Source organism: Apostichopus japonicus, chromosome 14 (genome assembly GCF_037975245.1).
Source record: "Apostichopus japonicus isolate 1M-3 chromosome 14, ASM3797524v1, whole genome shotgun sequence".
In the NCBI taxonomy this organism is placed as follows: Eukaryota; Metazoa; Echinodermata; class Holothuroidea; order Aspidochirotida; family Stichopodidae; genus Apostichopus; species Apostichopus japonicus.
The window spans coordinates 9,492,676-9,518,929 of NC_092574.1; the positions used below are offsets into that span (position 1 = coordinate 9,492,676).

A 26,254-nucleotide genomic window follows, 5' to 3' on the forward strand; every position below is an offset into this window, starting at 1 on the left:
ATACTCGATACCTTTTTATTGTTATATATCTTTCTAGAAATTTTAGTGGTAATATTATTGAAAAGCTAGAACCAACGAGTTTTCGTGGTCTCATCAACTTGAAGAAACTGTGAGTATTTCCCAAACTTAGCATTTTGCACTATTGAAAATGTTCCGAGCCACTGTTTGCCAAATATAAACGAACGCTTTGTGGGTGCGGCGTTCCAGTTTCACCGTTACTCGTGTGGATGCATGAGTTGAGTCCTGACTTGGAGTCATTCTGACCAAACATGTAATATTTGTCCAGCCTAAATTGGATAACATCCAACACTAACTCAATAACAGTTCGTTGTTCTAATAACTTATCTGGTCTTAATTAGCCACATATTCGCTGATAATGCCAGTCTCAGATTTATTGTCAGATGGGCGAGGTCTGACATCCCATTGTGTAGCACAGACTGAATGGATTTGGGCGGGGTAGATTGTACCTAACTCAAGATTGGTTGATAGAATGTAACCTATTTTGATTGGCTAAAAGCCGGTATGTAGATGTTCTAGTTGATTTATCCTTAAGCACGATACAGTTGGCATGTTTGCACAGATATCATTGTTCCTTGTATTAAACAAGGCAAACATTTCTGGAAATAGATCAAATTGGATAAATGATTACAATATTGTTAAGAGAAAACAAAAAAATGTATAGAAAAAAATATATTTATAAACTATATAACAGGCTCTATTTGTTTATTTCCTTTTTGTAATTTCCCCAGTTCTTTGTCATCGAATCAACTGTCCGAATTACCTGAGGACGTTTTTAAGTTTACGCGCCATCTTCAGTATGTGTAAGTTTAATGCGTTTACTGACATCGATGCTTCCATCATATTTACATGTGTGAAATATATTTCAAATTAACCGAAAAAGTGGTTAAGAAAGTAGCTACTTTGTGTGCAAAATTGATGATCCTTCCTCAATTTAACAGTACTTTATCTTGTGCCAAGGTCAGAAATAACTAGATAGATCTTAAAACATATAACCAATTATGACCAATTACCACCGCTTCGACAAATTCTGAAAAATTCTGACAAATACTGAGGGAATGTGCTATCAAGTGCATGGGTTTTAAGGGATGCTTTCTTACACTTCATATCAGGAAGTCCTGTGAACATGAGTAGGCTGTAGTGTCTAGTTGTGAAATTGTTCAGACTACTAACAATGGATCTCTTTGTCGATATCGCTTCGTAAAGACATTGCAATATCCAATAAGGTTCTGCGCGACTTTTACTTTCAGGAGCACTCCACAAGAAAGACACAGACAATACTTCGAAACTTCGTTTTAATTATTAATCCAAGAGACATAGAAGAGATCAATTGTCAAGCAATTCGATATCAATCTAGAAAACAAATTAGTATTTTAATACTTATATTAAAATAGTTGGCAATAAACGTTTGAAGGTGAAGTGTTTGTTGTTTCATACACTCGTTGATTAAAAAGTTTCTTTCTTTTTTTCCAATTTTGTAGTGAACTTAATAGCAATAAAATAAAAGAGCTTCCCGGGATGTTATTTAATATGGTGCCCTTTCTGCAGTACATGTGAGTCTATATAATGTAAATAAAACAAACAAAGCGAATGAATCACTTGATTATCACTAATGTAACCTACTATAGTTTACCCAAAGTTGGATTTATGCAAATGTATGTCCAGTAGTATGTAACATATTTGTCCAATATTTTTGAGATTGTAATCATGCATGCTAACTCTCAATCGAGTTTTTTTTATTAAGACACCGACATACCCAGTTTTATCAAATCCTCAAACAAAATTAATGGCAGTATTAACTTTTTCTACTATTCTTTGTACACAAAGAAGGCAAAAGACCCACAGAATATTCCTGAACTCCTACCACAGAGCTCTGTGTTAGGATTTCAGGAATATCATAAATAGACTGGAGTGTTTTAAAGTAAATTTGACGATTTCATTCCTTGTGTAATACTTAATACAACAATATGTTTTCAAATAATTTGCTTCATAACATCATCATAGTTAACAAGATCATCCTACGCTTTTTTTTCTCATATGTGTTATTATAATTCTACAGAGAAGTGCAAGGGAATCAACTGGAGAAACTACCGAGAGGCCTGCTGTCAGATGTCACCGACTTAATTTCATTGTAAAATCAACTTTTACTCGCTTTTGACACGTCCTAAGATAACTTTTTGTACATAAAGCTATAGACACATATAATGAACTTAAAAATAACACAAGTAGAGTTTTGTCTCACATAGAGAAATAAGAACCGTGAAATATAAAAATTTCACTGTATGCGTTTTTCTTGTGATTAATGTATATGTGAAACAGAGTAGAAAAATAAATGTCTGAACAACGAAGTGAAATCATGAATAAGATGTTAATCGACCTGTCTTTGGGGGAAATTATATGCTATTACGAACTTGTGTGACTTGCTACAGCTGTAAACTCATAATACTTCGTAGACGTTGGCCACCAAACGCAGATATAGCTGCCGCCTTGAATGCATCATTTCGAATTTCGCTGTGGGCGGTAGTTGTATTTTGTCATTCGCTGAATATGTCTAATCAGCAAAGAATTAACATATGACTCCATTTCCTTTCAGAGTATTGCGAGAGAATCGTCTTCAGAGCTTACCCGCCGATTTACTCGAGATGACATCTGAACTGAAATACGCGTAAGCAAATTACGTATTGATAAGAATATGATATCACGTATGCTTTATCATCGGCATGATTTGTCAAAGATTGACAAGAAGCTTCTTTTCTACCTAACCAAAAAACACACGAAGTATACACCGATCTAGATATATAATGTGTCTCAAAAGAACCAGAATCGATTTTGATAAAATTCGGAACTCAAATATTAAAGTGTATCTGAGCAAATAATGAAAGTTTATTGAAAACGCTGGATACTAACTTACCACAGGCTATAATAATTTAAGTATTCTTCATAACTGCCAAGGTTTAGCTTTGTCTTTGTCATATTTGATGTACCTCGTTGTGCTTGTCCTGACCGTATGGATAACCAAGTTGTCCACCTAAAGAGAAATATTGTATATAAATACACGCCTAACGGTATAGGGCATAGGGTGAACTACATGGTAGGCTGAGAGAATCATTATAATGCTACAGCACAGAAATGTCAAGAACAAGAAGAATCAGTATGAGTGATCGCATACTGGCTTCTCCTAACTTTCCAAGGGTTTACATGATATTTGTAATTCACGCTGGATATATAGTTATAGGAAATAACATATTTTGGTCGCAATGAAATATCGCATAACATTTTTTCTGTACATACCCATGTCATTTGGTATCTCCGTTGATAGAGACAGTTCGAGGGTACTATGTAAATATACTTTAGAGATATGAGATTTGAGATATGAAAATATGGGCTGAGCATCCTTCAAATATAAATAAAGTTTAGAGATTGCTTCCACAGGTTTGCTCACTAATTCGAAAGAGAGAGAGAGTGAAAATGTGCAAATTTTGCCATAACTATCGATACATTATCATGAAATACTGCTAATATGGAATAAAGTTTAACATAATAGTTTTCTGTCTTTGTTTGTACCAGCGACTTCTCGAGGAATAATCTAAAGGGAGTACCAGATTTATTCTTTGCCAATGTCTCCAAAGTGCAGTACATGTAAGTCCATGATGCTTATACACGAAATCTGTCTTCCATTTTAATACAAGTACTTATATATATATAGTTAGTTATATGATCAGATTAATAACTGTAATGTTTTGTATTTCGTAAACACTAACCTACCCAGGCATGTTACAGTCTTCAAATGGACACACTTTATACTGGTATCAATATAGGCTTACGTACTACATTGAAGAATGCAAAAATCTTTCAACTTCAGAGATCTACAATAGAATTATCAATAAAAGCACCTTATGTTGAAAAAGACGTCAGTTTTGTCATCTCACTTTTACTCACTTGTCTCCTTTTACTCACAATCACAAGATGAGCTACGTTCAAAATGTTAGTTTCAAACTAATTCCAATCGCATTTAATCACTTGTGTTTATGAATTTAAATCATTTTAATATCCATGTAACTTAACTTGTACAGCTTAGTCTTCCTTACTTTCTAAATGTTTTCTACGCAGAGACTTTTCAGAAAATGATCTACGGTACGTTTCTGAAGACCTATGCGGAATCCAAACAGATCTAAAGTTCTTGTAAGTTTGTCATTGGAATTTCTAAGTATCTGTTGTTTAAAAACTTCTTAACATATTCTACATCCTAAATATGATCTATTCGCCAATACCGACAATCATCAATTTTAAATAGTGTTTCGGTAGTCATTTAATTTAATTAAACATTTGTTACCAAACGTTAATTTGCAATTGTCACATAGTGAATTATGTTTGGAGTTGAATTACCCAATGTTGTGAGGAATTGTCATCGATTAAAGTTAAATGTACTTGCTACTATATAATAGGTACTTGTTCGACAACAACTTGAAGGTGATACCACCAAATTTCTTTGCATCCACATACCAACTTGCGGATATGTGAGTATTTTTACATCTTCTCTGATTTGGTTTGACTCTATTGATCACACAGGTTGACGACAGATCGAAAATGTTGTCACAAGCAATTTATCTCAGAAAATTTACTATGTATTACAAACTTGAAAACGTTGTACTGCAGTGAAAAAATGTCTTCATTTCTATAGTATGTGCTATCAGATATATATACCGTAACAACTAGAATACTTGGGATTTCTTATTCGATTTAATCATACATAACTACGAATGGGTAACAAATCTATCAAGTTAATTGTAAACTGTTTGCTTAGCATGCGTAGAAAATAACTTTTCATGTAAGGTATCTTACATTTCACTCATAAGATGTCAGGAATTATAGGCTCTCCCTAGCCTCCCTTTTCCCCATATGAACTACATATTACGTGATCGTTCGTGGTTGAAACGTTTTGATTTATTTTCAAGGATCGAAATGCAATTTCAAGTTAAATGTCATTAAAATTAGTTAAACAATTATGATATATTTTGTTTGCAAATTACACTCTCGATTTGAAATATTGGAAATGAAAGTATTTTTTTGTCATGGAAAACAGATGCTTCAATTCCTTTTTTTCAGACGCCTTGGTGGAAATCAAATCAGTAAACTTCCTGGAAAGTTATTTCGCAACTTACAAGAACCGTTCAGGTTGTAAGTACTTTTCAGTAAATTATTACAAATTGTGTACAAGATCTTTTAATGCCATTGGACTAATTGAAAATGTGATTAATGCACTTATTTTATTTTGTTGTTGCATTCATACACTTTAGTCACGTTCACTATGTTTACATAAATCATAATGTTGATATTTCTGTAAACCTATATAATATTGTCACTATGATACATGCATGGAAATTGATGACATATTGGATTACATTGGAGCAATTAAGGAGAGTATGCAAACCCGAGTCTACCAATTACTATCATACTCTGATTTTATATAAGATATCTCCCGTCTTCTTCGAATTTGATAGAAGACGAAATAGTAGTTATTTATCGTCACTGTCTTTTCCACATATTATATAGATATAGTCAAATATTTGAACAACCGTCTCTACTGGAATATGTTAATTGCCCAATTTAAAAGTCCTCCATCCATATAAGGAGTAATGTGGATGGTCATCAAGGAATTCACTATTTGAATTGATTTAGCATGTCTAGAATGCTTTTGGCAATTTTGGCGATGCTGAAGAACTTTTAAACGAATGTGAACAAAATCACGTTACTTGTTGATCGTTACGATTTGATCGTGTCTCATATACAGGTTTCTTGATAGGAATAAATTAACTAAATTACCGGAAGATCTATTTGAAGGTCCAGCAAACGTTTTAACATTGTAAGTATGATACAAAGCTGAGAACTTGGCTCCAATTTTCCATACTGTATTGGATCAATTTTCAAAGTCTCCCAATCGCTATCGAAAGTTGCTTTAGCATTTTGTACAATTTTTACATTTTATACGTCGACATTAAAAAAAAACATCATTTATCATTGTACCAAAACGTAAATTTGAAATAAAATAAGTTTACGTTGGATTCTAATTTAGTATGATACTCCTTTGTATTACATATTTTTTAAATTCATTTCAGAAATTTGTCTATGAACTATCTGGACAGTTTACCGTATGATTTTTTCGTTCACGAATATGGTGTTTTTGAACTGTAAGTATTGTACCAGCAATGACTTACATATATCTAAAGCATATTCACAAGACGATAGAATATTTTATTGATTTATTTATTTGTTTTGCCACAAAAGTACAAAGTTGAGGGAAGTCTTCCATAACTGAGCTTAAAAGCTTAACAATGTGGAAGAATATATGAAGGAAGAATATGGGAATATTTGTCTGGAATCTATTGTAATTGCAATCTTTGAAAGTTTCAACACGGAAAGCTATTTTCATCTATTTATATTAATCTTCCATGCCACAGTTGGGTGGGTGGATATTCCTAAGATATCCCTCCCGAGCAATAAATAAGACTGGTTAGGTAATCTGCCTTTGTTCTTGTCATAGGGAAACAAATTCACACTGATACGCGGATAGTGTGTGTGTTGGGTAAGAGGCTATTCATAGCATCGTGTTGTGGTCAACGAAGATTATATATATATATTTTTTTATGGTAGACGTTTATGATCACTTGTTCTATTACACAGAGACGCAGCGAACAACCAGTTTACATGCTACCCTAGTGATATGTTCAAGTTTCCAGCGGAACCGTTAACAATGTAAATTAAAATTCCATTTAATTTTTCATAAGATAATAGAAAGAATAGTCATCTTTGTTGTTGCTAAATAACTGTGGTAATAAAACATAAAACATTGATCTCATTTTCCCGATATTCGCTTGATAAAGACAGGAAAGAGGATATGTTTCTTTGTTAAATGAAATATATGTGTAATTTGTTGCTAGATGTTCCTTTTTGGGTGATGGTTGTGTTTTAAGTCAGTGAAAAGAATGGGTTGTCTACCATGCTGCAATATATTCATAAATCAACTGCCATAGGACAATGAATATGAATATCGCATATATTCATATATATATATATATATATATATAATATATATATATATCATCATATATCATCATATATGATCATGTTTGATCTCTAGAGTAAGGCAAAATATGTCACCAAAAACAGAACTAGTATTGTTCGATACAGGTGACAAACGCCTACAGTGGAATTACGACCTTACTTACCGGTTTCGAACCTCGGGACATACAATCAGCGTCCATAGCCTAGTAGTTAGGGTGTCCGCGTACAGAGCGGAAGGCCCGTGGTTCGAATCCCGGTGGAGGCTGAAAGTTTTTTCACTGTTCTTGATTTTCCAACTCATATAACTATATATATATTTATAATATATCATTTTTTAATATATAATATACATATCTTTTTATAATAAGTATTTCCTTTTTCCCTTTTTCTTTTGGCAGAAATTTTTTATCAAATCGAATAAGACACTTTGCGTCACGCAAACATCCTTTAGGGAACATTACAGATGTTGCTTATTTGTGAGTCAAATTTTAGTTCCTATATCCCAGGATAAGAGAAAACTAAAAAAACAACCACACTGAAGCAACAATTTCACCCATCAATTTGATACCAATATACTTCTTTTAACATTTGGTGTATCACTGCGATACAAACTTTACATGCTTACCAAATTCTTAGAAAAATGCTTAGCCTATGTGTGATGTTTTAAGATGAAGTATGGACCATGTTAAACAGGTGGGTGGTTGACTTTAACACTATTGTTCTATGATATTAGTTATTCCTTTGTTTATTATAGATATTTGTCTGGAAACAATATCGCAGTTCTTCCAACCAATCTTTTCAAAGAGACCGTCGTATCTGTGCTTCTGTAAGTATGCTGTCCCTTACTATAAATCATTTGAAAAAAAGGTTCCATTCTTACCAATGTTGCTTTCGCATTTTAGCATTGCATTTAAATTGGTTAAGTAATTTTCACAGACTGAAAACGACGTAACATTATTTTAATACACATGTTTGTACACAATTTAGTTGGCGTAATCATCAGTCTCACATTTAATAAAACTTGCTCAAAGCAACTTTATGAATTTGGCTGTTAATTACCACTGAATTTACGTAAACCATTGCTCGTATTAACTAATCATATTAACGTCAACAAGCCATAATTTAAGAACCCAAGGAAAAAAATCCACCTTTCAACTTATACACGTTAAGCAGAGAGTATAACTTACAATTCTATTTGTTCCTTACATTATCCACGTTGCCATAACAAATTTGCTTAGGCCTATAATATAAGTTCGCATCACATACCAACATCAGAACCTCTTGTTTTATCTTCAAATTTTCGAGCTGTTAGTTCCGTATTCCAAGTACAGCTGTTCGAGTACCTACTGTTCGAGGGCAACTATTTGGCTTCCGAGTACCGAGTACGGGTACTTTTCGAGCAATTTTGATTCATTCGGTAGACAGAATCCTGGTTATGTTCGCAATTACTTCCCAAGTTTGGTACTTGTTAGCAAATAAAATATAATGTACTAGTAATAAAGATAACGAGTAAATTAATAAATACTTCATCGATGCTAAATTAGAGATATGGAGCTGTTCAGTTGTAAAATGATATGTCTTATATACTCCTCCCAGAGATCTTTCTGATAACCAAATATCCAATATACCACCCGGGCTGTTTAATGCAAGTACAACACCACATCGATTGACCATGTTATTCCTGCATAAGAATTACATAACAACCGTAACGAAGGATGACTTTGCAGCTTTGAAGAATCTTACGACCCTGTGAGTAGAATACTTCAAAAATACTTCCCTCCTTCCAGAAAAGCCAACTATAAGTCAGATATGGAATTTAATGCATGGTCATATGGACTATAATACATTGTAATCAACACAATAATAATGTTTGCAAGTTTGTGTACCAAGAAACTCTTAACTTTAGTCTTTTCATGAACTTCTAACTTCATGCTCAATCAAATGCTTCATAAATGTACTTCAGTATTTGCATTAAATATTCGGTGTGGAATTTAATACGTAAGTAGTATCATTTTTACACTTAAGTGCAAATTGGAAATGTGGACATATACTTGAATACTTGTATAACTTTAGTTATCAGTGTGGAAATACTTGAGTATTGCAGTTCATATAAATGGGTAGTTTGTATTCAGTATGGAAATGCTTTTACACTTTATTGCTAATTTGGCAAGTGTAGACTCATCCATGGGATAATTGCATTTAGTAAGAAATTATTGAGTATTGCTGTGAGTATTTGATTTACATATGTGAAAATATATTCTTCTACTTGACATGGCGTACTAGACAATTTTATCTGATCAGATTAAAAATCCCCCACCTAATTATTTTTAAACACATTGAAGAAACCGCGAATGAAGGCACCAGCCAGAATTCCGTTCACAGCACCCCAGTGATCATGGATATGTTGCACTCGATCACTTGCAAGAACACTAGAACAGGACTAATTTAATTGGAAGAAGAATGGCAGAGACCCGTACTTAGCGAAATGGGTCATTACAAAGGTGGATGGGGCGTTTACCCGGGAGCTGTCGTAATTGTAAGTGTCCATATAAGAAACAGAACAAATATAATAAATTGTTTTTTAGTCGTTGATGTTTTTCTTCTCACTTTAAAGATCTCTATTTGATAACAAGATTCAAAGACTAGACGACGGGGTATTCAGGACTGACCGACTGGCAGACATGTAGGTATTTTAACCGTGGGCTCTCTCTTATACATCATATAAAAATTCCTTTTGATTGTAAAACGGTTAACTGCGGTTAATTCATTGAGTCAATTTCAAGGCGCCCTGATATATTTCGTCTTTGGATGTCAAAAATTAAAAAAAAAATATGCTTAACATGTTCCATAGGTAAAAGCCCATGTTAATTAATTTCGCTTTTGTTCAGTCGACAATGTTTGTTTTCTAATTCTTAGGGTCGATCGACTTAATTCAACCATTTTTCAACTTTTTTGTACAGACAAATGAATTGGAGTATGTACTTATTAATTCACATATAAAGAAATCTACAAGAATAACAATTAGTATGTGGTTGCGCGATCTTCAAATGAACCATTTTCTACCCTATAAATGAAAATGATGAAATTACTGTTCATCAAAAAATACTACGTTAAGTAATTAAACAAATATCAACGCGCTCCTTTGTGTGCTAGAAACTAGAGCTATCTGAATCCAATGTAATCAATAAAATAATGTAATAAAACGTAAACAATTTAGATGGTTTTCTTTCTATCTACAGATTTCTATTTCAAAATAATTTGACCAATTTAGGTGGAAAACCATTCCAATGCGACAAAATAACAGAAATGTAAGAATTTAAGTGAAAAGCATCACTTTTAATTTTATTTAGTTTTTAAAAATTGACTTTAGGCACAAATTTAATTTATGTTGTAGACCGTGAAAAGCTAGATTTGACAACCATATGATTGCCCTCATGCCTCACATAATACCACAAACAGCAGTTAAAGTTTATTATTTAGACGGTCAAGTAATAAATTTTGGTTATATCTCAAAGCTTAAAAGTGTTACAGAAATATAAACACACACACACACACACACACATATATATATATATATATATTTATATATATATATATATATATATATATATATATATATATATATATATATATATATATATATATATATATATATATATATATATATATAAATCGTTTGTGGTGTATTTGCCATTAAAGAAAATACGTTGTTCACAGCCTCCATTGAGATTTCGAACCCAGGAGGTATTATTTACTATTTTTATTTTTCAAAAATGTGGGAAAGATAATAGTGATATCCATCGAGTTTGAGCCCGGGCCACCCGCTCTCTCCCCCCCCCCCCCCCTCTCTCTCTCTTTCCTTAAAGATATATAAAGATAAAGATTATACTTTTTCTTTTCTTTTTTTGGCACGATTTCCTTTCTTGTAGACATCTTTATGGAAACCAAATAAAAAGTATCTCGGCGGAGACCCTCGATGAACTTACGAACCAAACCGTCCTGTGAGTTTAAGCTGAACATGCCATTTAAATGCACTGCTTTTGTGAGAGAAATCCCTTTACTGCAGTGTATGTATTCGTAACTGACTTCTCACCAGTATGTGGAATTATCATCTGATCACTTTACTTTTTGAGGGTGAAAACTGATTTGTGTGTCCCCAATCCCGTAGTTACGCAAGTGCTCTATAGTTAAGAATTGTGCAGAATATTTAATCGTCTAACTTCAGAGTGAAGCCGTATCATAAGTCATGTATCGGCACTTAACGAATAACAAGAATCTAAGACATATATATGTTCGTTATCATGAAACAGCCACATGCATGATTGTAAGGACTGGAGATGTGCTAATATTACCCCAAGTTTCAAGAAGGGTAATAAGTCTAAGCCCTGTAATTATAGGCCCGTTAGTCTCACTAGTGTTGTTTGTAAGGTCATGGAGTCTATTGTTAAAAAGTCTATGGTCAGTCACTTCAGCAGTCAGTCTTTGATCAAAGAGTCTCAACATGGCTTTTGTCGAAAAAAGGTCTTGTCTCACTAATATTCTTGAGTTTATGGAAGATGTAACAAACTCACTAAATAAGCAGAAGTCTGTAGATGTTGTGTTCTTGGATTTCCAGAAGGCCTTTGATAAAGTTCCCTACCAGCGTCTTTTACTATGGCCGAAGAGCATGGGTGTCAATGGGAATTACTGTCTTAGATCGAGAATTGGCTTGGTTATAGGAACCAGAGGGTGGTAATTAAAGGTTGTGCTTCTTCTTGGCAGGACGTTACTAGTGGGGTTCCACAGGGGTCTGTTTTGGGTCCCTTGTTGTTTGTTGCCTATATTTGACGGAGATATTTTGTGTACAGCTTAGAAGTTTGCTGATGACACCAAATTGCATTCTGAGGTCTCTTCCAAAAGCGATTCTGATATGTTTCAAACGGATTGGGACACGGTTTTTCCTGGTCTCATGGATGGCAAATGCTCTTCAATATTGATAAATACAAGGTGATGCATATTTGTAGTAGTAACCAAAAGTATACCTACAATCGTAATGGTGTGGAGTTACAGGGGTCTTTGTTGAAAGAGACCTACGTATCTACATTGACTCATCTCTGCAACCTTCTAAACATTGTCTTGAAGCTGCTAAAAGAAGTAATAGGGTTTTAGGTATGATCAAGAGGAACTTCAGTTTTCTGAAAGAGGACATAGTAGTTATGCTTTATAAGCAGCTGGTTAGGCCTCATCTGGAGTATGCTGTGCAGGCTTGGAACCCATATTTTGCTAAGGATAAGGAAGTACTCGAAAAGGTCCAGAGGAGGGCTACTAGGATGATTAGTTCCTTAAAGAGTGTTCCTTAATATAGGCGGTTACAACTGTTGAATCTCACCACACAGGAGCTTAGAAGGTTACACGGTGACTTGATTCAGGTTTTCAAGATTGCGTATGGTCTTGACAATTTATTCTTCACCGATCATGTTTGCTAATAGTAGTTGTACCAGAGGTCATTGTCTTAAAATCCTAAAGTCACAAAGTAGGATTAATATTCGGCATAACTTTTTTCTAATAGGGTTGTGAATGAGTGGAACGGTTTGACTGAGAAAGTTGTACTTGCAAGTAGTGTGAATGGTTTTAAGAATGCTTTGGACAAGCACTTTAAGCATTGTAATCGGGTCTGAGTGTTTGTGTCTTCATTTTTTATTTACTCCTATAGGGTCCTTGATGGGGACTTGAGTGTCCCTCCTGATCCTTTTTTTCTACTAAACTAAAATAAACTACTAAACTTAACTAACATGATCATTGTAGTAAAGGCAACGAATCAAATATTTTAAACCCACAGTTACATTAATTGTGATGCACTTGGTGAGCTCCCCGAAGAAATTGACCACCGACGAATGTAAGTTTGTTTATATCTCTTACAAAATAAAGTACAATTAAGCGGATATCAATGGCTTGATATACTTTCGGAAATCGAAATATTTTCAACACTGCTGTATTTGTGGACATCGAACGAATTGGCTTGTATGACAAGCTTTGTGTTTATCTGAGGTTTGCAAATGTCCATCACTAAGGCTAATATAGTAGCGATGACCAGACATCTGAAGGATATGGCCCTAAAAGCGTTTGCTTTCCGATTTCCTGAATACTAGAAGTTAAAAGTTGTATCCCTGTCAAAATTTGCTTGTAGAGCAATACATTCGTACCAACCTCTTTCATTTTGGGTTCAATAAGTTCAGCGCGATATATAAAACTTATCAAATATGCACACATCATCTAATCAATTTGGTAAGAATCTTGCACTGGAAACTACTAGTTATATTAAGTTGCATTTTTCGTATAATTGTGATGTTTAAACGCTTTGTTAAGTGTGATTATTATGCTACTTATTATGCTGTGATAATTATGCTACATATTTATCAACAAATGCCCATTAGAAAGTGTTCTACTATTTATTAATAAAGTGTTTGCGTTGGATCAATGTCCTTACCCGGAGTACATTTCACAAACTCCAACATTTTAAAACGAATCATATTTGAGACTGGAGGATTCAGTTGTGAGGAAATTCCCGGAGAATTCGTGTGTACACCATGTGGAGCGGGGACATTCGGAGATCCAGCACTAAGAGGCTGTCGAAACTGTCCACAAGGTACATTGCTGTAAACTTATTTAGCCAATTTATGTTATGGATGTAAGGTCATCGGGAACTGAAATGCATTCTCTTTTCTTAGCTTTCTATATCTGTATCTATATCTATATATCCATATATATATGTTTATATATATGTGTGTATACAGAAGTACTATACTTCTGACCTGCAAAAAGTAATAGTCTTTTCACATTTGTCTTTATGATGCAGTTTATTATGGACGATGATGTAATAAAAGACATATTGTTTCTTCCATGCCATTTGAACCCTCTTAATTTCTCTTTTTCCCTTTTTTATTTGTAATATAAAAAGGTGGGTTTTACGAAGATGAAGCTGCGCAAACGATTCTTAAAGACTGGGGCAACCCATGTAAAGTTTGCAACGTAGGTACCTACGTCAGATCAGGAAAGGGAACTTCAATCAAAGACTGTGAAGTGTGTCCTGAGGGTACCGTCCAGTCTCAGAATGCAGGGTACCGGGCATGTTTTTGCAAGGAAGGTTACGCAAGAGTCAATCGGTATGGATCATGTTCCATTTGTCTTGAAAATGGGTTAAATTGCAGCCAAGATTTCCAGTCGGTGCAGCAGGGTTTCACTTGGAACTGGAGCACTCCAAATTCAAATCTGAGCAACTACAAGAAATTTGTGACAAACCTTCAGGTAGAAAGCATGTCGCTGGATGACTTCACTAGCTACAAGGAAAAAATTCCTAAAATTTACAAATGTCCACGTCAAGAAAATTGTGCTAATGATAACGGAGAGATTGAGGGTAACTGCGCAGAAGGGTACACCGGTTGGCTCTGTACCAATTGCAAAGCTCAGTTCTATTCGGTATTAGGATCATGTGTTCCTTGTCCCTCCATGATTAGTCTAATAGTAGAAACTACTGGATTCTTGATCGTTTGTGTATTTGTTTGTTTGTTACTGGCTTGGCAAATTAAGAAGAGAGGTAAGGGTGGAGATGACTCAAGATCTCTCATCGACGTCATCATTGCAAGGATAAAAATCTTGCTCGGATTCTACCAAGTTATAGGGGAGATTATTATATCTCTGCATGACATCAACTGGAATGGTCCATTGGAAGTTATAGGGGTATTTCTATCAGCCCTGGAAGTGAATGTGATGCGTCTTTTTGTGCGACCTCGATGCTTTGACGAAAAGTTGGATATAACTCCTCAAGCTCAATTTGTTATTGGTACAGTCTCTCTCTTATTGATTGCACTCATTCCCGTCACATTTTATCAAGTGAAAAAGGTTTACGCCTACCTTAAACACCGTTCCTCTGCTACCGATGCCACCTCCATACATCTTCGACAATTACATCATCTAAAGTCCCGCCTATTTGCTTTCGTCGTCGTCTTGTGGTTCGTTTTTTATCCGCCCGTTTGCTCTATCATCTTCAGCATGTATCCTCGTGCTTGTAAAACATTCAGCCTGGACCATGATAAGCAGTACAACATTACGCGTCTTCGAGCCGACTTTGACATAGACTGTAATGGATTAGGCACGTACCATATTTCAGCGTACATCTTCACAGTTTCGTACGTCATTGCATTTCCAGTTACACTTCTTTATCTTCTCTGGAAGAACTGTTCCCTATCTCCTACTTCGGAAGAGAAAGATGAACATAACCTACTTGAGAGCGACGACGGCTCGGACGGTCCATTGCTCCTCAACGTGGCTCGGAGAGACAGATCTCCTCCATCTTGGCTCAACTTTCTTTGTGAAAACTACAAGAGAGACTTCTGGTTCTGGGAAATAGTGGAACTGACAAGAAAGGTTACGCAGACTCTTCTCATCACACTCTTTGGTTGGGAAGACAGATTGACTGTTCTCCTAACAACTTGCATCTCCGTTCTATACCTAATTCTCCACGCTCGCTATCGACCAATGAAGAGCTCGTATGAACAGAGGCTTCAGGTAGGTTCAAACGAATTGTGATCAGTTTCCTTCAACGATTTGAAGCCATAGTTTCTTTTAAAAATACAGCCATAAATAGCTCCCATACCTGATTGGGACATAATAAGGAAATTCGATTCAATGTCTATTGGAAGGGCACATTGACCTCAGGAATAGTCCCGAGCTCTACCAAATAGGATTTCATACTCTTTGTTTGCTGGGGTGAGATGTAAAGGCCAAATTCCAGAGCGAATTGTCGGGAATCATTCCCTCCCTCATGAATTAATCCACTCCTCTCAACATTGAAAGCCATAAGTAAGAAGAGATTTCAAGAGAATCTCGACATTGCATAGTTTATTTACTACGCGGAATTGATCTGCTGCAAAAGAACAGCCTACACGAATAAATAGAAAACACGCATTGAGCACTTGATTCCATGGGGTGTGCGGGGGGGGGGGGGAGGGTGGGTGTAATGGTCCACTCCGTATGATAACGTAAAAGAAAGGACATTGACAATCATATCAATGTAGTCCTTTCTAAATATTGAAAATAACCAAATAATATATTGGCAGTAGTTTATTCGATAACATGTTATCTTCACTATCTTTGACAGATGTTTTCACTGACAGTTATTTTCATCAACGTTATTGTTGCTGCAAACGAAGTCCCGGATGAACACGAAGACTCCGTTGCAGTAATCCTTGTAATACTGAACGTCATTGTGTTGTTGATTATAGTAGGTAAGGATGATAATGTGGCTGACATCAGATCGGATGTTAATATCGACTTTGGTTTTGTTTCACATGTTGGTCAATTGGTTTACAGTTAAATTAACATAAAATTGTCTGTGGGTACTTTTAATATATGAGTAAACCGTTAGTTCCTTGTTGACATGGATTGAGGTTGAACGACTACAACGGGCACCAAACTTAGTCTACAGGAAGATCATTTCCTAACATATCACATTCATTGCTGATTTTGTACCTACTGCGCAACATAACATTTTCAAAACTTTCAATTTGATTTAAAAGTGGTTTGTGATGAGGGATGGCGGTTGGAGTGAGCGAAGCAATGTCCCAATAAACATTTGATGGCATATGGCTCATTCGCTGTAACATAGCATTGCCGGTAATATACCGTCGTTCCCTCGATATATGTTTTAACAATCGAAACAGGATGTTGCCTTTGAATCGTTATGAGAAAGTTTGGGCAATCGAAACGCACGGTATATCGTAACGTTCAAATCCATATAGAATTACCCTTATTGGACTACAGGGACAACTGTTTAGTCGTCTGAGATATTCTATTCCTTATTTGGGCATATTAATATATTCAAAATCGGATAGAACTTAGCACATTGTTTGCGGGATAGACAAATTCAATAATTTCTTAATTTTATTTCAGTTGAACTGCTGGTTGCAATCGTTATGCACATTAAACACTTTGGAATAGCAAATTACATGACAGCAACGGTCAGAAGACTCCGGACAGAGCATATTCAACGCAGAGAGATGACCATCAATGAATAGTCAATAGTTGTAAAACCAACAACATTTAAATAAAGAAACTTTACTATTATCACAATTTGCTTCCTAAGATTACACGACTGCTGTTAATTAATACAAGTTATAACATTTCTAAATTGATTCAAGCATATCAAAATCGGTGACGAGAATATTTTCAGCCAGACTGCATTGTATTGTACAGCAGTAAATTATGGTTATTGATTAGCGTTATAGTTCCATGAAAAATGTTACAAGCACCTCAAATTTAGGCGAGCGTAAGTTATGCACAGTAGAATTGAATTGATGTAGCATGAAAAGAGTTTCGTGGGTACTTTGACTGGCTCTAAATCAAAATGAATTTGAAGGCTTTTAATTGGTCAAATTTAAATATTATATGATGTCGTGATGCTAAAGACGACAAATGCTTCAAGAAATTATCGATACCGTAAACCACAGGTGAGCAAACTACTGCTACGGGGAAAACTATATGTGACCCTGGAGGTTTTTAAAACCCTGTAAACGCAACCAGCGGAACCTTATCGCCTAATAAACCATGAAACAATTGTGTATACTAAAAACATCGGCTGATAAGATAGTCATTGTTTGTGTTACTAAAAACAATGGACGATTCGTTTAACTAATTCTATATAATATACATTTGATCATCGCACTTTGTTTCATTTAAACACTCAGATTGTTAAAAAGCTGAGCTGTATATAGGTCAAAAGTTTGATGACTGCATGCAGTGGACTGCATAACTCACAAAATTGGATATTTAGTTAGAACTAGTAATATAACATTCATCACGACATTTCTTTTGAATTTATTGGGACACTCAGATTTCAAAATTGCAATATCATGGAGTCTGACAAATGTTCATAAATTTAAAAAAAAAGGTGGTATTATGATTATGCAATGCAAAAAAACACAGAATGTACAATATTTAAATGACATAGGAAAAGCGTGTCAAGGGCATCTACGTACAAGCATCCACAAGAAGGAATCCAGTTAGGGCTACTATTAGTTAACGACATAAAGCGAGGCGTTGCAACGATAATGGACGGTTAGAAAAGTAGGTTATGGATGGGTGGCGTGGGGAGGGTAGGTGGAAGTGGAGGTGGAGGGAGAGCGGAAGGCTGGTTGGACCGTCAACTCAATGCGTATACAATTTAGATAATTTCTTAGACTTTGTTGTATTTTATTGTGTTTTACAACCAAAAAGATGGATAAATAGACTCTTTCTCCCCTCTTTTTACTTGTATATTATATAACTAGAAAACATGTATGACAGAATAACTATACTTTCAGTGAGATGAAAAACATCCGAAATTTCACTTTTAAGAGAAGTATCCTTCGCGATACTATTGCACTTTTTCATTGAAATTTTTATATTTGGCATTAAATAATAAAACGTTCACTAACTGTTGCTTAAAAAAATGATTTGCATCCTTGTGTGTTGATAAATTTTGAAAACAAGTTCTGAAAGAACTTCCGTTGAATACAAAGCTGTCAAATCATATAAAGTGGTTCATCCTTTGTCATGTTTATTAACATGAAAGTTTTCCTGTTTGGGCCACTGATGGTAAAGTCACTGACTACTTTTACCACCAAGAATGACGATGAACTTCGAAATATAATTTACGACCTTCGAAACCTGGCACAGCCCTGATCCCTTCCACACTCTGGTAAAATAGACACATATTCTCATGTGACCTGTTTTCCTCTAAGAATCGTTCTTGTTTTGTCTGATATTCCATGCAAACTTAAAACTTCATACGTAACACCTAGAATGTATAAAACATGCGATGGTATTGGCTTGTACATTTAATTATTGAAGGTTCCTCGTCTATCTTTGCAGATGGTGCTTTTAATTGTATTTTCATTGAAATCCTAAATCCTAAACATTCTAAGAAAGCCATTATGTTCATCGTTGCTTACATTGATACTAATTCAACACCCCATTGATTACTTGTGCAGCAACGTTTCTATAGGAGGGCGGTGTTCTCAACCGACTGAGGTTTCACGTGCCAAAAAGAATTCTCCATTTTATTTATTAAAAACAAAACAATTATCCTACCTTAGTTATGACACTGTCGGTCTACCAGGGCCAGCAACTATCCTTTACGACTGCCGAAACATCATGTTCTGCAAAATGGCAGTGTGTTACATCACAAAGAGCTCCTATCTTTTTCACAGTTAGGCCTATCCAGTTTTCGTTAAACACCCTGTTTGTTATATTCCAATGTCTCAACAGAAGCGTTCCAACCTCTTCTTTTTCTAATCGTGATTGCAAACACAACCACAAGACTAGATTCAAGAACTCTCTCAGCATTCCTGTAAATGGTTTTGAATTCCTCGGCATTCCTGTAATTCGTTTGAATTCCACTCAGCATTGTATCCGGTTTGAATTAGTTTCTAAGATCTGCAACGCTTTGAGTGACCGTGTCAAGAATGCCATTGCTAACTTTAGAACTTGTAACAAAGCTGTTTGCTGTCCAAGTGTTTTCTAGCGTTCTTTGTCTTTTATCCAGTCTTTAGTTTCCTAGTTCATTGTAGCCTGGTTTCGTAGAGATATAGTTCACATGATGGGTTGGACGGGATGCCTAATTTTTATTCCCAGGACGGATAAGGGTTTCAGGTTTTTCAGGAATTTACAAATTCGTTTGAAATCAGAGTTAGGGTTTAGAAAGTGGGTTAGTGATCCACTTTCTATGCAAATGAAGGATTGCCGTTCATAATCTGGGGTTAAAACTAGGAAAAAAGATTCAGAACATGTTTTTTGAAAATGCGACACATGTTTGGAATCCAGGGATTTGATTGGCCGATGCCCTTATTCGTCCTAGGAAAAAAATTACGCGGACGGGATGGGTCTCATTTGCTCTGTTCTGGTTTGGCATCTTTGTCTATTTTGAAAGCATTCACTGCTCTCAAGGGAGATTTCTTGTTAAAATTTCTTGGTAGTATCATCAATCATTCAATTATCTTTCCACTTTATGCTCCACCTCCTCCTCCATTCTCTCTTCTCTATATTCCCTTCTCCCTTCTTCTTTCCTTGTTCTGCTTATTCTTGGTACTTATTTTGATTTTGCTTTAACTCATCATAACTAAAATTCTGCCTTAAGTCATCCATTAATTTTGATAAAGGACAGATCCGAGTTAAAAGGGTAGTCCAGTATGTAGAAATTGAGTGCAAATTTAACCAAGTTGTGTAGAATATGTTTCTCCTCATCTGATAAAAATTGATTTTCATCTGGACTTTCCTTTTAAATGTTAACTTATGTGATATTGAACCTCATGGGGAATCTGATATCCTGTATATTACCTGACTCTGAATTCGATCCCAGAATCTAAAGTACATATTGTTCCCTACGTGACAGATGTTGTTAGATGATAATAAACAGAGATATGATTCGACGGCAAATCTTTTTTAATTAGGTTAACTTTAGTTGTTGCTAATGGGATCATGTGTTCTCAGTAATTACATCATTGGTATTGAATTTAGGAACACGAGTTTAATAATTATATAAGATTTCTCTTCTCTTTTGAGGTACATGTTATTTCAACATCGAACTGTTTAAACGTAAATAGAGATCTCCCTACGACGTGCTTTTCACCTAACATGCCTCAAGTTTCAAAGTTAACATTATCCAGACGTGACAGTAGGAAGCTAAAGAGTGCTAAAATCACAAAAACACATGAAACCGTAGCATGCATATGATCGTTAAAAACCTCGTTTCGAAAATTCCCCTTCGTTGTCTATCGTTTGGCTACAATCTGTGCCTCTTGGGTTTTGTCGAATGCATGCGTTGCGTTACTATACTGTATATATTTCATGCATATAGCAAACACTCGATCGGGACAATACTGTAGATAATCAGATGAAATTCAAAACAGTTCGGCGTCTTGCACTGCTCAATATTTTGGGGTTCATACTTTGCTTCCAAAAAATACTTAAGTATATTTAAATAAATTCAAGTATACCTAATTATACTTCAGTAGGGTGACTGACAGAATGTTCCGCATTTGTGAGCTATCCAGTAATTCTTCTCTTCTTACAACGTGGGGCCTGCATTATCGGTTAAGGATTAAAAAGGTGTCCGAAACCTTAAAAACAAAATTGGAATAACAAAGCTTACTTTGATTTTCCTTTAAGGAGTTTGTCTATTTCCCCTTTTTTCCCTTCGGATAGTATCTTATGATCTATAGTTTTTAAACTGTTAAATGATCACAATGGACTTCCCTTGTTGAAATGATGCAAAGAAACAATGAAATAATCGTTTGCCACATTAATTGTATAGTTTCTGTAGAGCGCGAGTATGATGTCTTTACAGAGAGTTTGAATTTTGTAAAGAGAGTATGAGCAAAGAGCACGACTTTTTAACATGGGAGAATATGATTAATGAGTTGAAAGTATCATGTCTCTTTCCAGAGACTATGAATAAAGAGTATGGCAATTTTACAGAGTACAATCTATGTATTGAAAGCATGATATTTAATTGAAGTATGATATTTGTACAAAGAGATGATTTGATAGTTTCCCCTTTTATAGAGAGCATGATCTCTGTATTGAGAATATGATCGTTGTATAGGGAGAATATATATTTGCATATATTACACAGAGCATGCTCTGTGTAGTAAGAAAGCTTACGTTCGGTCTATATAGAGAGTATCATATTTGCAATGAGAGAGCAATCTTTGTATATGATTTCAATTCAATATATTGTACACTTTCAAGCTCTGTACAACACAACCAGGTTAACCGATTTAGCAAAAAACAAAGCATCAGAACAATTGTTGATCAAATTTCCGTGGTATATAAAATTAATAGTATATCCAAAAGAATATCATGATTGATTTCTGATTAATAATCATATTTAGGAAACTTGGTAACATTTAAGTAAATACATCATCGCGATACATTTATGTTTCGAATTGCTAAGTTTGCAAAACATTTATCATTAATAGAAAGCAAGATTTAAGTAATTAATGAGGAAAAAAAGCAAAAGCCAAAACGATGCAAATTGTTTCAATTTAAAGCAGTTTTGATGTGATAGTAAGTTACACAATGACACCAGGTGTGTTGCCTTACTGTCCACACGACTATTGCTCTGTCCTTTGAATTGAAAAGTTTCCAACTTTGAGTTGGGAGTTAAGTCCCCCTCGTCACTCCTGCTCGATTAAAGATAACTTTTGTAATACATTTTGTGAACCAAAGTACTGATCTATTTTGATTCAGATCATATATATTCATATATGTATATAGATATATATGAAATATTTCCAAATACTATTTAATCCTTTCTATCCTGAATATTTATACTTTGTATTACTTGGTAATAGTCTGGACGCTTGAAACTTTTCTACAAAAATGAACGATGATACAGTCGATGAATTCAACTATAGTGATCACACTGGCTCCACAGACTAGACCCATGTAAGCTCCGATATCACCTGAGGAAAATATCAAACAGCATCAAATTAAATTCGAATATAAATAAATGAATATATATATATATATATATATATATATATATATAAATATATATATATATATATATATATATATATATATATATATATATATATATATATATATATATATATAAATAAATCCAGGGTAGTGAAAACAAAATTCTAGCCTCTACCGGGATTCGAACTTTTTTATGATAATGTAGTCCTGGAGTTTCACTTCTCATAATTGGATATTTCCTTACAGTACATAGGTCATTATAATGAATTTGCGGATTAATCTCCAAGGTTTTACGCCACAAAACTCATCATACCTAATTAACTCTTTCCTTCACTCATTCTCTATTCTTTTTTTAATCAAGCCTTGTTCCAAGTGATTGCTCCTGTGCTACATCTACATGGGTATCACTGAAACAGACATCTGTCGTTTCCAATATTGAGGGTTTATGACCAATCATATACGCACTGTATGTCTCCCATGGTGACATTATAAGCAAGATTAATTTTTTTTTTTTGGAAACGACGTGAGGTCAATTATTTGTGACATCATGGATTCGTGAAAATTTACTAAGATCATCTAGCCGTTTCTATTATATGTTCTTCGTGTGTTTTTTTTTCATTTGGTATTGTAGTTTTCGATAACACAGGCATGTGATGCGCGATTATTAAAACTCAAAAAGTTCTAGACATGTGCTGTGATGAACACATGGCGAGTATTCAAACAAAACCATTAACTCAACAATGTTACACCGCTAGGCATGCGTCCTACCGTCTTGCTAACCAAACCAAAAACATATATGAGTGAATGTAGGCTATGTGAAATAGGAATAATCAATGTTTGGAATATTGCGTATTCTTAGCAAAAAATTGAAGTACATCGTACTGCAGCGACAAAAACAAATATGCAAGAGGTGTGTACAGTTATGTCATTAGATTGGTGAAATTATGTGATATGAGCATATTATTTAGAGTTGAAGCAATTATTAAAATAAGAACTTGTATGAAAAGAATAAACATACTTTGTAAATCAAGACCATCATAGCTTGACACTTGAGATATTTCTTCCGAGCTTAATTCGTCAAAGAAAATTCGAACTTCTAAATAGTTTTTCCTATATTGAACAGAAAACAGAAAAGAGAATCAATAAAACTGAAGCAGAAGAAGAAGACGAAGGAAATAGAGAAGACAAAAATTAGCAAAAAAAGGCATGAACAAATATAACATCAGGAAATAATGCAGAGAGCGAACAATAATGTGAATTTTTTTAATAGATAGAACAAAAACTGTAAGCAAACTGCTCATCCACCAGCCTGTGTAGGAGAATGTGTATAAGTATAAGTGGGCCTGAAGTTTCGATCCTAGCAGGATCTTCATCAGAGGCTGAATGGCCCAGTAAAAGTAACAGAAGGGACAAATACAAGCACAGAATACAGACATGGGTAATGTGCAGGGTGAACACAAAAGAGATAGGATTAGTAGACAAAGCATGCATATGGAGAGAAAGAATGTGTTAGGAAGAAAAACTCATGTTGGCATTTGGTTTGTACCTTATAAACTCTGCTGTCAAGTTATTTCTCGTCGCGAGTTCTTTAACCACGAATTCTGAAGGCCAATGGGCGATCGACGTCTTTGGATCAAAGACTTCTTGTCGACAGGGAACGGGACAGGTACATTTTGTAAAATGTGTATTGAATTCCTCTGAAAATAAATAAATAGTCTCATATTACAATAAAGCTTCAAAATCTAAGAAAAACAACATTGTGATATGTAAAGAAATTGCAGTCAGAAAATGGTATCGAACCAGTGAACCCAGAACACAGACATAATGAAGAAAACCCCATAAACTTGTGGGAGCCGTCAAATATATTTGGAAATCACTAGTTTGATCAATTCTTTGGATAGCGTTGAATAAGACTAAATATCAAGTTTTTCTGTGGCACTTGGTTATTCTGTCCCACAGTTTTCGGGCTTCCATTCACTCAATGTAATTTGTTAACCACTCTTGATTTATATTTAAGAAACAATGTTTTCACTTACCAGTAGCGGGCACTACACATTGAATAATTTGTTTTGGGTCACACAACTTTGCATCGCCTGCATTGAAAATTGAAAGAAAATATTCAATCGAGACTATAGGCCTATATGGTCCTCATCTAAAATATTAAATATATAGTTTATAAAGTGACATGAATGATCGAAGGGATACTACTGATTAACTTTGTCAAGACGTTTAACTCATTTTTGACAAGCATGCGTCTATCAATTTTCTAATTGGGTGTAGCAACAAGAATTGTAAGGCAGTTTGCTTTTCTAAATGCCGTTGGTTTATCGACTTATAGATATAGCCACGCACGCGCCTTCCCAGGCAATGCAAACAAATGTCTACTTTGTCTCTCTTTATAATGTTTTTTACCACAGAAATATATGTTCTGTCTGAGGACAGTATCTGTCTAACATTGATTGATTTATATGTCCCATGGGTAGAGAACCTAGAGAGGGAAGAACAGGGGTAACGTTGCAGTAGCTTTGGGAAATCTGCAAGGCTATACAGACCGGACCCATCACTAAAGGGTAATATATTCATGGAAAAGTTTATCTCATGTTAAACCGTTTGACAAACATATATAGAAGCTCATGTCGAGGGAGACAATTAACATTACTTAGACTTTAAAGAGTATTTAGTATCCTCCATTTAGCATGCTCTTCCGGTAGCAGCACTAACGTTTTTGTTTTAATTAAGGAGTTAAACAGTGATCGATCTAACTTGATTGTTAAACCTTTAATTGCAAAACTGATAAGTATTTGTTCTCTTCTGAAGTAGAGTTAAAGTTACCTAAAATCAAATCAAACTGTTGCCCATGCGTAGACGAGTACCAACAGACGAACACTAATCAGCTATAGCATGAGTAAGCCAGTCATCTTTAATTACTTGACCTTGATCACATGATCTAACTTCTTATGTAAGATGACCGAGTTAAAGAGTGCATTCATTTGACGAAATACTGTTTTGGTATTTCGTGCTCATACCTTTGGTGACTTTCTTATATAGAACAGATATGTGTAAACATTGTTGGCAAAATAAAACAAATTATGAATTAATCAATTAATACAAAGACCTCACCATTAGAATCAAACTTATTTTCTGTTATCGGACGTGATGTTGTTTCATATAGACAACACATGGTCATCTTATATTTATTTTGGTTATCTATATGGTTATATCACTTACCTGGGAATCTGTAGTCCCGACATCCGCATTTTCGAACCACAAAATCAACTTGGCATTCGAAGCGGCAAAGTGCACTGGTGTAGTTCTGTGAATACTTTAATCGTTTATTAAAACAGTTCGAACGGTATGGATGAGGTAAACTTTTACTCTACAAATAGGGAGAAAAATCAAAGGAAAATCAAGTTTTTGCCCACTGTGTGGAATATATTAATTCACGTTTTTGACAATGGATAATAAATAATTTTCACCCTAAAAAAGGAAGAAAGTTGCGAGTCAATTAGTCAAATTGCATAGTTTATATTTATAGCACATTCAGCATTAATTTCATAATAAAATTAGCTTGTCAGCATTGATTTATAAATACAAGTTTGCAAGTTCTGTGACAGACAGACAGACAAGAAAATGTCACAGACCTTGGAAGATATTTTCCAAATTCCCAATTAAATTG

The 26,254-nt window shown here is 34.8% G+C and overlaps 3 protein-coding genes across 4 annotated transcripts in view; 2 read left to right on the plus strand and 1 right to left on the minus strand.

The window, feature by feature from the left end:
- LOC139980371 (uncharacterized) lies at positions 1 to 18,631 on the plus strand. Its single transcript, XM_071992007.1, has 23 exons — positions 1 to 109; positions 750 to 821; positions 1,500 to 1,571; positions 2,078 to 2,149; positions 2,612 to 2,683; positions 3,586 to 3,657; positions 4,129 to 4,200; positions 4,464 to 4,535; positions 5,125 to 5,196; positions 5,810 to 5,881; positions 6,135 to 6,206; positions 6,700 to 6,771; positions 7,479 to 7,556; positions 7,835 to 7,906; positions 8,677 to 8,829; positions 9,695 to 9,763; positions 10,320 to 10,388; positions 11,010 to 11,081; positions 12,899 to 12,955; positions 13,521 to 13,705; positions 14,018 to 15,624; positions 16,217 to 16,343; positions 17,008 to 18,631. Exons 3-23 carry the CDS (start codon positions 1,537 to 1,539, stop codon positions 17,130 to 17,132), a joined length of 3,297 nt encoding a protein of 1,098 aa, XP_071848108.1. The 5' UTR covers positions 1 to 109; positions 750 to 821; positions 1,500 to 1,536; the 3' UTR covers positions 17,133 to 18,631.
- The window catches only part of LOC139980370 (uncharacterized), a 66,715-nt gene that overhangs the window by 4,050 nt on the left and 36,411 nt on the right, over positions 1 to 26,254 (plus strand). The gene's annotated exons all lie outside the window — the stretch shown is intronic.
- The window catches only part of LOC139980374 (uncharacterized), a 27,778-nt gene continuing 3,679 nt past the window's right edge, over positions 2,156 to 26,254 (minus strand). For both annotated transcript variants that reach the window (XM_071992014.1, XM_071992013.1), the window contains exons 4-10: positions 25,807 to 25,954; positions 24,615 to 24,671; positions 24,125 to 24,275; positions 23,597 to 23,688; positions 19,186 to 22,559; positions 2,930 to 3,046; positions 2,156 to 2,672 (exon numbers count right to left, since the gene is read on the minus strand). In XM_071992014.1, coding sequence (XP_071848115.1) covers positions 22,435 to 22,559; positions 23,597 to 23,688; positions 24,125 to 24,275; positions 24,615 to 24,671; positions 25,807 to 25,954 — 573 coding nt within the window. In that variant the 3' untranslated portion in view covers positions 2,156 to 2,672; positions 2,930 to 3,046; positions 19,186 to 22,434. The remainder of the gene's footprint in view (positions 2,673 to 2,929; positions 3,047 to 19,185; positions 22,560 to 23,596; positions 23,689 to 24,124; positions 24,276 to 24,614; positions 24,672 to 25,806; positions 25,955 to 26,254) is intronic.

What these genes read in the sequence shown, in the direction of transcription:
- LOC139980371 (XM_071992007.1), top strand. Translation starts at nt 1,537, where the DNA reads ATGTTATTTAATATGGTGCCCTTTCTGCAGTACAT. An exon ending in ACATCTGAACTGAAATACGC is followed by an intron (nt 2,684 to 3,585) that starts GTAAGCAAATTA and finishes TGTTTGTACCAG; the next exon opens with CGACTTCTCGAGGAATAATC. An exon ending in TTGAAGAATCTTACGACCCT is followed by an intron (nt 8,830 to 9,694) that starts GTGAGTAGAATA and finishes CTCACTTTAAAG; the next exon opens with ATCTCTATTTGATAACAAGA.